The 10,912-nt window shown below is 43.9% G+C and overlaps 1 protein-coding gene across 1 annotated transcript; it reads left to right on the top strand.

Moving 5' to 3' along the window:
* Window positions 1-2,518: 2,518 nt before the first annotated feature.
* Window positions 2,519-6,647, top strand: plvapb (plasmalemma vesicle associated protein b). The gene is made up of 6 exons (XM_046300075.1): window positions 2,519-3,698; window positions 4,104-4,197; window positions 4,351-4,772; window positions 5,145-5,441; window positions 5,965-6,051; window positions 6,262-6,647. Exons 1-6 carry the CDS (start codon window positions 3,309-3,311, stop codon window positions 6,268-6,270), a joined length of 1,299 nt encoding a protein of 432 aa, XP_046156031.1. The 5' UTR covers window positions 2,519-3,308; the 3' UTR covers window positions 6,271-6,647.
* Window positions 6,648-10,912: the final 4,265 nt, after the last annotated feature.

The raw sequence follows: 10,912 nt of genomic DNA on the forward strand, positions 1-10,912 counted from the left end.
ATCACTGCTAAATGACTACAATATAAACGTGTTCAGTATTATTCCAGCAGCATACCACCCTGCATCCCACTGCTGGCTGGCCTCTGAAGGTAAGCAGGGTTGTTCCCTGGATGGGAGACCCGATACTGCTGCAAGTGGTGTTGGATGGCCAACAGGAGGCACTATTTCTTTCCTCTGGTCTAAAATAAATATCCCAAATGCCCCAGTGCAGTGATTTGGGGCATTGCCCTGTGTAGGGTGCTGTCTTTCGGATTAGACGTTAAACAGGTGTCCTGACTCTGTGGTCACTAAAGATCGCGTTGCACTTATTGTAAGAGTAGGGGTGTTAACCCCAGTGTCCTGGCTAAATTCCCAAATCTGGCCCTCATACAGTCACCTAATCATCCCCAGGTTACAATTGGCTCATTCATCTCCTCTCCCCTGTAACTATTCCCCAGGTTGTTGCTGTAAATGAGAATGTGTTCTCAGTCAACTTTACCTGGTTAAATAAAAAATGTTACCTTGGTAACAGGGCCACTTGGGTCCTCCAGTGAGTCTCACTAGTAGAGGTCTCTTTCTGCTAGCTGTGGAAGCAAACTCAAACATTGAAAAGCAACCTAGCTTGAGAACAAATCTATGTAAATAACCAAGAAACACAAGAACAAAGTTTCACTTTAGTAGACTTTCGAGTATATTAGACCAAGTTTAATGACTGTACGCAATGCTTCTAAAAAACAAATCTTTCAGCACTTCACTCAAGTGTTCACAGCAGCCCCCCAGACACAGAAATTCTCTTCAATCATCTTGAAATAACATATACTTATACACATACTTAAACACTGGAAATCAACCAAAAGTCAAATGCTTTATTATCTAAACGTTGAAAGTGCATGGGCAACAGAGAGAAACACAATTGTGCAGTTTGAGGCCATTTGGCAGAGAGGAGATGGGGGTTGTGAGCAGGTGGGTCTGGGCAGGGTTATGTGCATCTGTATGTTGTAGTTTGTATGTGTATGTTTTATATTGTAAAATATGTTAACAATCATACAAAAATATATAACAAAACAGAAATTCCAGTAACTTCTGATTAATTAAAAGAAAATCACATTTCGGGGTAAATCGCCGTGCTATCATGCTAAACAACCCAAATGCCAAATTCCTGATCACATTCCATCCACAAATGAATGAACAATGTGATCCACACATGCAGATGCTATTTCCTGTTCCCCAGGCAGCACACAGACACAGGGGCAGCTATGATAGAGGAGTTAACAGAACAACAACAAGGAACTGTCCTCCTCTCAGGGATCACAAAATAACAACTATTCCCCACAGTGCTGCGCGGGCCACGTCCACATCTGGTGTCTGGGAAGGGTGAGAGAGGTCTGACTGTGAGAAGCCTGGGCTGGTGTCTGGGAGGGGGGAGAGAGTTCACTGTGAGAAGCCTGAGCTGGTGTCTGGGAGGGGTGAGAGAGGACTGACTGTGAGAAGCCTGGGCTGGTGTCTGGGAGGGGTGAGAGAGGTCTGACTGTGAGAAGCCTGGGCTGGTGTCTGGGAGGGGTGAGAGAGGTCACTGTGAGAAGCCTGAGCTGGTGTCTGGGAGGGGTGAGAGTGGTCTGACTGTGAGAAGCCTGGGCTGGTGTCTGGGAGGGGTGAGAGAGGTCTGACTGTGAGAAGCCTGGGCTGGTGTCTGGGAGGGGTGAGAGAGGTCTGACTGTGAGAAGCCTGGGCTGGTGTCTGGGAGGGGTGAGAGAGGTCACTGTGAGAAGCCTGAGCTGGTGTCTGGGAGGGGTGAGAGAGAGGAAGAATACACAGAGCCTGGTCTGGTGTCTGGGAGGGGTGAGAGAGGTCACTGTGAGAAGCCTGGGCTGGTGTCTGGGAGGGGTGAGAGAGGTCACTGTGAGAAGCCTGGGCTGGTGTCTGGGAGGGGTGAGAGAGGTCACTGTGAGAAGCCTGAGCTGGTGTCTGGGAGGGGTGAGAGAGAGGAAGAATACACAGAGCCTGGTCTGGTGTCTGGGAGGGGTGAGAGAGGTCACTGTGAGAAGTATGGGCTGGTGTCTGGGAGGGGTGAGAGAGGACTGACTGTGAGAAGCCTGGGCTGGTGTCTGGGAGGGGTGAGAGAGGTCACTGTGAGAAGCCTGAGCTGGTGTCTGGGAGGGGTGAGAGAGAGGAAGAATACACAGAGCCTGGTCTGGTGTCTGGGAGGGGTGAGAGAGGTCACTGTGAGAAGCCTGGGCTGGTGTCTGGGAGGGGTGAGAGAGGACTGACTGTGAGAAGCCTGGGCTGGTGTCTGGGAGGGGTGAGAGAGGTCACTGTGAGAAGCCTGGGCTGGTGTCTGGGAGGGGTGAGAGAGGTCACTGTGAGAAGCCTGAGCTGGTGTCTGGGAGGGGTGAGAGAGAGGAAGAATACACAGAGCCTGGTCTGGTGTCTGGGAGGGGTGAGAGAGGTCACTGTGAGAAGCCTGAGCTGGTGTCTGGGAGGGGTGAGAGAGAGGAAGAATACACAGAGCCTGGTCTGGTGTCTGGGAGGGGTGAGAGAGGTCACTGTGAGAAGCCTGAGCTGGTGTCTGGGAGGGGTGAGAGAGAGGAAGAATACACAGAGCCTGGTCTGGTGTCTGGGAGGCAACGTATCTCCCAACATGATATCTCAACCTCATTTCTAATATTTATTTTGTCATGCTTTTTTATTTTCAAATGAAATGACTGGTATCTCAGCTCCTATTGGGTTGACATAAAACAATAAGATAGATGTTCACAGTAACATACCAAGATAGATAGATCAGTCCTTCAGCCATGCACCATCTGCAAATAACTCATGACATTACTATATGGATTTGATATGTCTATGTACATTGTCGTTTTATTTCAATATATTTGATATGTTATGCTGTGATGATAGTCTCTGACGGTTGTAGGATGGCTGTGCAGTGCTAGTGATGTGAAAGTGATGTCAGCCCAGACGTCCCTGCTGACCGCAGGGCAGGGTGAAGTTATGATAACCTCTGGAGCGGAGCGCTGGCTGGGCCGGGCTACCCAGGGGCCAGGGGAGGGCCAGGAAGGAGTCACAGTGTAGGAAGTGTGCCTCCGCGTTTATAAACATGGTCCTCAGGGTCACCCTTTACATAGATACAGGACTACTGACAAAGAGAATTTGACTCTGGTTCGTTTTAAACATTAGTAACCTAAGAGTTTACTCATTTTGAGGCTTCAGCACTTTTTGAGAGAGCACCAAGAGAGCTTTTTGAAGGAGGGAAATTCCCCTGAGAAACCAAAGAGACCTCCATTAACTTTTCAATACCCTCTTCTTGACCACACCGACATCCAGCAGACATGTACAGTGGCAACAGCTACTCACAGGCCAAGTTTGGTCTGGAGGCCAAGGACATCCACAAGGCAAAGGGAAAGAGCTGCAGCTATTACATGAGGGTGGTCTTCTTCTTCTCCTCTCTGATCCAGTCCCTCATCATCGTGAGCCTGGTGCTGTTCCTGGTCTACGGCCAGCCAGAGAAGTCTGCTGAAGAGAGGAGGGTAGAGGAGCTGGAGCAGAGTTTGAACAGGATCAGCGAGAACAACATTAACCTGAGGAAGGATAAAGCTGACCTGGGAGCTGCGCTGGGGGCCAGGAAGGCTGAGAAGACAGCCCTGGAGGGAGAGGTGGCCATGATAAAGAAAGCAGCGAATGCCTCCGGGGAGCAGATCAGAGCCCTCATACTGAAAGCGGTGAGGAGATGGGACTGTAACATTATGATGTAATATAAATAGATACTAGCTCATGTTTTGTTCATTTTGATTTTGTGAGCTGATGTACAGCACAAGAAGCATTTAGTGTGCAGGAATTATTTGGGCATTAGATCTGAGAAATAATTACTATACAGAGACAATTATACATTTATGAACATTTTTTTAAACTGTTTCTGCTGCAAATGATATCAGTTCTCTCTTGTGAAATTGATTTATGTTTTATCTCAGAGGTTAGATAAAAACAAATGTTTTTGCACTTACATGACTATAATGCAAGAATATCTGCACACTAACTTTTCTCCCAAAAAGTGACAGTTTATTTCAATTAGAGGAGCATAGCTTTCATTTATGAATAATAAACCTGACACTTTGTGTCCTCCACAGAGCCAGTGTGAAACAGACAAGAAGAAGCTCGAGATGAGCCGTGCTGCCCAAGTCCGGGGACCCACCACCCCTTTAATCTTTGCCACTCCTAACAGTACGTTACTACTTCCCCTTTGTCACTCAGGCTTAGGCAGAGCGTTCTATTCTAATACTGGGATAGAGACCTGACACAGTACATTGACCCAAACATTTCAATCTAATAACAACAAGTCACAACAATTTCTGCTGTGATATCTTTTCTCCTCAGCTGAGGTAAAAACCCTCCAGTCTCTGAACTCCCAGCAGGCAGCAATGATCAAACTGATCGAAGCCAACTTCACCCAGACCAGCCAGTACATCCGCATCGAGAGGGACAACGCCATCAAGGACCGTGACGCCCACAACCTTGAGACCATCTCTATGCGGAGGGAGAACATCAACCTGAAGGAACACCTGAAACTCTACACCCAGAAGTGTAAAGAGGACTTTGCCAAGTCTCTGGAGGGAATCCAAATGGTGACCAGTAACTTCCTGGTGCGCATCAACAACCTGTTCCCTCACTCCATGACCTTTCACCTGACCTGTGAGAAGCAGACAGAGCAGATGGAGAACATCAGGGCCAGATGCTCCAACCTGTCTAAGGAGGTTGAGGACAAATTCCAGAGATACCTGGACAACGTGGGGAACAAGGTATGTAGAAGAACCAGACCTGGGTCAAATATTTAGGTAACATACTTGGAAAGTATTGGTATGTTCAATTTAGCATGGAGTTTACAGGTTAGCCAGTGTTCTCAGTCTGTTTCTGCTTTACCCAACTGCCTACAGTATCAATCAAATAATCAATAAAAGTATATTTGCACATCACTTTCTACAAACAAACATCCAGCAACCTGGCTCTGTAGAGCATCTTAATTAATCCAACACCTAGCGACCTTTTCAAGAGGTTCGGACCTCTTAGTATAACAGTTAAGGTGTTGGCTTGACAGTCTCTGAACCCCTGGTTCAAGTCCCGGTTGGGGATACCCCAAGAATTTGCTACAATATCTTATCCTCTTCATCCAGGTGGCAAACATCCAGGTCCAGTCCAGTCGCCTGGAGGTCCAGAACAGCCATCTGACCCTTGACCTCCAGCAGTGTGTCCAAAACCGCAGCGTGACGGCGGCGGAGGGCAGCAGGCTGCTGTTAGAGATCCGGGAGAACCACGACAGGCAGGTAGAGAGACTGCTGAAGGAACAGAACCGGCTGAGGGAGGAGAAGAGCCTGCAGGGAGAGAGACTGATTCTGAGGGAGGCTGAGGTCAAAACACTCAACGGGAATGTCGAGTCACTCACCACCGCTCTAACCAACTGTAACCCTAAGGTAAGAGAATAATAATTGTGCACACTATCGGAACTGTAAATAACTTTAGATAGCAAGCAGATCCAACCAAAGAAGCGTGTTATCAGTGGGGACCCTATGGTATTGAGTGAACTACATTACCAGCCCACTACAACCCTACGTTAACAGTTGAGCAATGTAACCCAAGGAAACACTGCCTTCAGTAATGGTTGTCCCGGTGCATAGCTGAGGAGAAAGACTCAGTCAGCATAATAGTGGTGTCAGGGGGGGGACACAGGAAGAGACAGACAGCCTAGATAAATGGATGGACAAGACGATAACAACCACACGTCAGGAGGAAGCAGTTTGACCGATGGTTTGTCAGTAGCTACGGGCTACGGAGGTCTCATGCCGATTTAGAAATTCACTGTTTCAAGTGTCTGTGTACATTTTTTATATATTTTTGGCTACGTCACAAGTATTATGACGAGTCCATCAAGCTCTGGGGATCAGGAGGATCTGCTGTAAAACTCAATCCGTTTGTGATGTTTTGTCTGTAATGCAGCTCACCGGCCAAAAGCCTCTCGGACTGATGTCAGCCTTGAAGGGGGGGCCATCCATTGCAGCACCAGTGATCAGTAAACCCCACATGGTACATACACACCCCTGACTCTCATAGTCACTAGTGTTACACTCACTGTTGACTGCACAAACAATGGTTCAATAAATAACTCATTATCAAAAGATCAGTTTGAGCTGATCTCCTAATTGCTAGACGTTAGTAATGATAAACCCAGTTTAGATATTCAAATGGAATCAATCAGACACCACATCGTAATCATGTTACTGTTTGTTCCTTCAGGCGAGGTGAGGAGAGACGGGTGTGAGGAAGATGCCCCACTCACACAGCTCTACCTAGGCCATGACCGAGTGAGAAAATGAAGGCACTTACTGTTATGGTCCCTGGAGAATTGGGTGTGATGCCTTTCAGTGATCAATGTGTGCTCTTAGACCTTAAAATGTCCATGTGTAAATACTACAGACACTATAGGTTGTATCTACTGTCCTACATCATGTACACTGAACAAAAATATAATTGCAACATGTGAAGGTGTCGTTGCCATTTTTCATGAGCTGAAATAAAAGATCTCAGAAATGTTCCATACGAACAAAAAAACGTATTTCTCTCAAATTGAGCACAAATTTGTTTACATCCCTGTTAGTGAGCTTTTCCCATTTGCCAAGATAATCCATCCACCTGACAGGTGTGGCATATCAAAAAGCTGATTAAACAACACGAATATTACACAGGTGCACCTTGTGCTGCGGACAATAAAAGGCCACTCTACAATGTGCAGTTTTGTCACACAACACAATCCCAAGTTTTGAAGGAGTTTTTCATTGGCATGCAGACTGCAGGAATGTCGACTGGAGCTGTTGCCAGATAATTGAATGGTAATTTGTCTACCATAAGCCACCTCCAACGTCATTTGATTGAATTTGGCAGTACATCCAACCGGCCTCACAACCGCAGACCACGTGTAACCACGCCAGCCCAGGACCTCCACATCCGACCGTCTGAGGGGGGGTGCTGAGGAGTATTTCTGTCTGTAAAAATACCTTTTGTGGGGAAAAACTCATTCTGATTGGCTAGGCCTGGCTCCCCAGTGAGTGGACCTGTCTCCCAAATGGATGGGCCTATGCCCTCCCAGGCCCACCTATGGCTGTGCCCTTGCCCAGTCGTGAAATCAATAGATTATGGCCTAATGAATATTCCTTCTATGAAGTGTAACTCAGTAAAATCGTAGAGATTGTTGCATGTTGCGGTTATATTTTTGTTCAGTCTAAAAACTGTATTTACAAATGTACAGAGTGGACAAAACATTATGAACACCTGCTCTTTCCATGACATAGAAAGCTATGATTCCTTATTGATGTCACTTGTTAAATCCACTTCAATCACTGTAGATGAAGGGGAGGAGACATGTTACCTTCAACTCAATATCAGGACGGCCTCCTTAATGTTTTGTACACTCAGTGTATACAGTACATATCACTTTTAAATGTAATTCATTTAATAATTAATTTAATAGGGTTGTTTTTATCCTTGTAATTCCACTTGTATTTGATTGCTGAGTTTAGGCTGGGAATTCACTCTCTACTGGAATTCACTGTGTACTGGAATTCACTGTGTACTGGAAATCACTGTGTACTGGAAATCACTGTCTACTGGAATTCACTGTGTACTGGGAAAAGCGTGTACTGGGAAAAGCGTGTACTGGGAAAAGCGTGTACTGGGAAAAGCGTGTACTGGGAAAAGCGTGTACTGGAATTCACTGTGTACTGGAATTCACTGTGTACTGGAATTAATATAATAATAATAATAAAAGCGTCTGCTAAATGGCATATATTATTATTATTATATTATTACTGGAATTCTCTGTGTACTGGAATTCACTGTGTACTGGAATTCTCTGTGTACTGGAATTCTCTGTGTACTGGAATTCTCTGTGTACTGGAATTCACTGTGTACTGGAATTCACTGTGTACTGGAATTCACTGTGTACTGGAATTCTCTGTGTACTGGAATTCACTGTCTACTGGAATTCTCTGTGTACTGGAATTCACTGTCTACTGGAATTCACTGTCTACTGGAATTCTCTGTGTACTGGAATTCTCTGTGTACTGGAATTCACTGTGTACTGGAATTCACTGTGTACTGGAATTCACTGTGTACTGGAATTCTCTGTGTACTGGAATTCACTGTGTACTGGGAAAAGCGTGTACTGGGAAAAGCATGTACTGGGAAAAGCGTGTACTGGGAAAAGCGTGTACTGGGAAAAGCGTGTACTGGAATTCACTGTGTACTGGAATTCACTGTGTACTGGAATTCACTGTGTACTGGGAAAAGCGTGTGTGTCCTCCTTTAAGGTTAAAGACAAATGTGTCCAAATAAAGTTCATGTGATTATATGTAAATAATTCTTCCTAAGACGCAATTCAATGTTTCTTAAATGTTTCTGATAGTGTGTTGGTTTTTAGATATTAACATCTTCCTTTGCTAATCTTTTTTTCTAATTTATGATAGAAAATAAATCTACTAAAGTCTGTTGCAAATGAGGAAATAAAAGCTTGAATTTGCAGTTCGTCAAAAAATATTCTTCCTCTTTGAATGTGAGTGATCTTTGTTATACAAGCCTCACCAGCAGTTTAGGAACTGCAGCAGTTTCCACTAGCGTTGGGTCCTTTGTGAAAGACATATTATTATTTATTTTGTTGTTGCAAATTTCAAAGAATAGTGGAAGTATTGGAGAGAAAATAATGTCTATAGCTTCCTTATGCAATATGAAGTCTGTAAATAGCTCCACATGGGAAAACTGTTCACACAGCTAGTATAACAGAGGTGAAATCCCATGATGGCTATGTCTATACACACATCCATATATCCATACATAATGTATCTACATCCTGGTCTGGGGTGTCTATATATCCATACATAATGTATCTACATCCTGGTCTGGGGTGTCTATATATCCATACATAATGTATCTACATCCTGGTCTGGGGTGTCTATATATCCATACATAATGTATCTACATCCTGGTCTGGGGTGTCTATATATCCATACATAATGTACCTGTTGTCCCAATCTACCAAATGCAAAACAGAAAATAGTATGTACATATACACCAGTACATAGTATTTACATATACACCAGTACATAGTATGTACATATACACCAGTACATAGTATGCACATATACACCAGTACATAGTATGTACATATACACCAGTACATAGTATGCACATATACACCAGTACATAGTATGTACATATACACCAGTACATAGTATGTACATATACACCAGTACATAGTATGTACATATACACCAGTACATAGTATGTACATATACACCAGTACATAGTATGTACATATACACCAGTACATAGTATGTACATATACATCCGAATTTGGCAGTGCCTTATTTATGGCAGTTTTATAACTTTAACATCAAAACAGGAAAAAAAACGTTGTGCTTGGGTGGTAGCTTCATGTTTGAAGCTCTGCCGCCCTCTTATGATGCTGCAAACATGAAATTATGTGATTTTGATCATGTGGTTTGTCTGCAAGGGCTTAGTAACATACAGCCACTCTATACCCTAATAACATACAGCCACTCCATACCCTAATAACATACAGCCACTCCATACCCTAATAACATACAGCCACTCTATACCCTAATAACATACAGCCACTCTATACCCTAATAACATACAGCCACTCTATACCCTAATAACATACAGCCACTCTATACCCTATACCCTAATAACTCTATATAGAGCCACTCTATACCCTAATAACATAGAGCCACTCTATACCCTAATAACATACAGCCACTAACATATACCCTAATAACATACTCTAGCCTAATAACATACAGCCACTCTATACCCTAATAACATACAGCCACTCTATACCCTAATAACATACAGCCACTCTATACCCTAATAACATACAGCCACTATACCCTAATATACAGCCCCTAATAACATAGAGCCACTCTATACCCTAATAACATACAGCCACTCTATACCCTAATAACATACAGCCACTCTATACCCTAATAACATACAGCCACTCTATACCCTAATAACATACAGCCACTCTATACCCTAATAACATACAGCCACTCTATACCCTAATAACATAGAGCCACTCTATACCCTAATAACATAGAGCCACTCTATACCCTAATAACATAGAGCCACTCTATACCCTACAGCCACTCTATACCCTACAGCCACTCTATACCCTACAGCCACTCTATACCCTACAGCCACTCTATACCCTAATAACTATACCCTACAGCCACTCTATACCCTAATAACATACAGCCACTCTATACCCTAACAACCATATACAGCCACTCTATACCCTACAGCCACTATATACAGCCACTCTATATACAGCCACTCTATACCCTACCCTAATAACATACAGCCACTCTATACCCTAATAACATACAGCCACTCTATACCCTAATAACATACATAACACAGCAGCTCTATACCCTAATAACATCTCTATACCCTAATAACATACAGCCACTCTATACCCTAATAACATACAGCCACATACAGCCACTCTATACCCTAATAACATACAGCCACTCTATACCCTAATAACATACAGCCACTCTATACCCTAATAACATACAGCCACTCTATACCCTAATAACATACAGCCACTCTATACCCTAATAACATACAGCCACTCTATACCCTAATAACATACAGCCACTCTATACCCTAATAACATACAGCCACTCTATACCCTAATAACATACAGCCACTCTATACCCTAATAACTATATACAGCCACTCTATACCCACTACAGCCACTCCTATATACCCTAATAACATACAGCCACTCTATACCCTAATAACATACAGCCACTCTATACCCTAATAACCTACAGCCACTCTATACCCTAATAACATACAGCCACTCTAT

This window comes from Oncorhynchus gorbuscha, linkage group LG15, assembly GCF_021184085.1.
Source record: "Oncorhynchus gorbuscha isolate QuinsamMale2020 ecotype Even-year linkage group LG15, OgorEven_v1.0, whole genome shotgun sequence".
NCBI classification, from domain to species: Eukaryota; Metazoa; Chordata; class Actinopteri; order Salmoniformes; family Salmonidae; genus Oncorhynchus; species Oncorhynchus gorbuscha.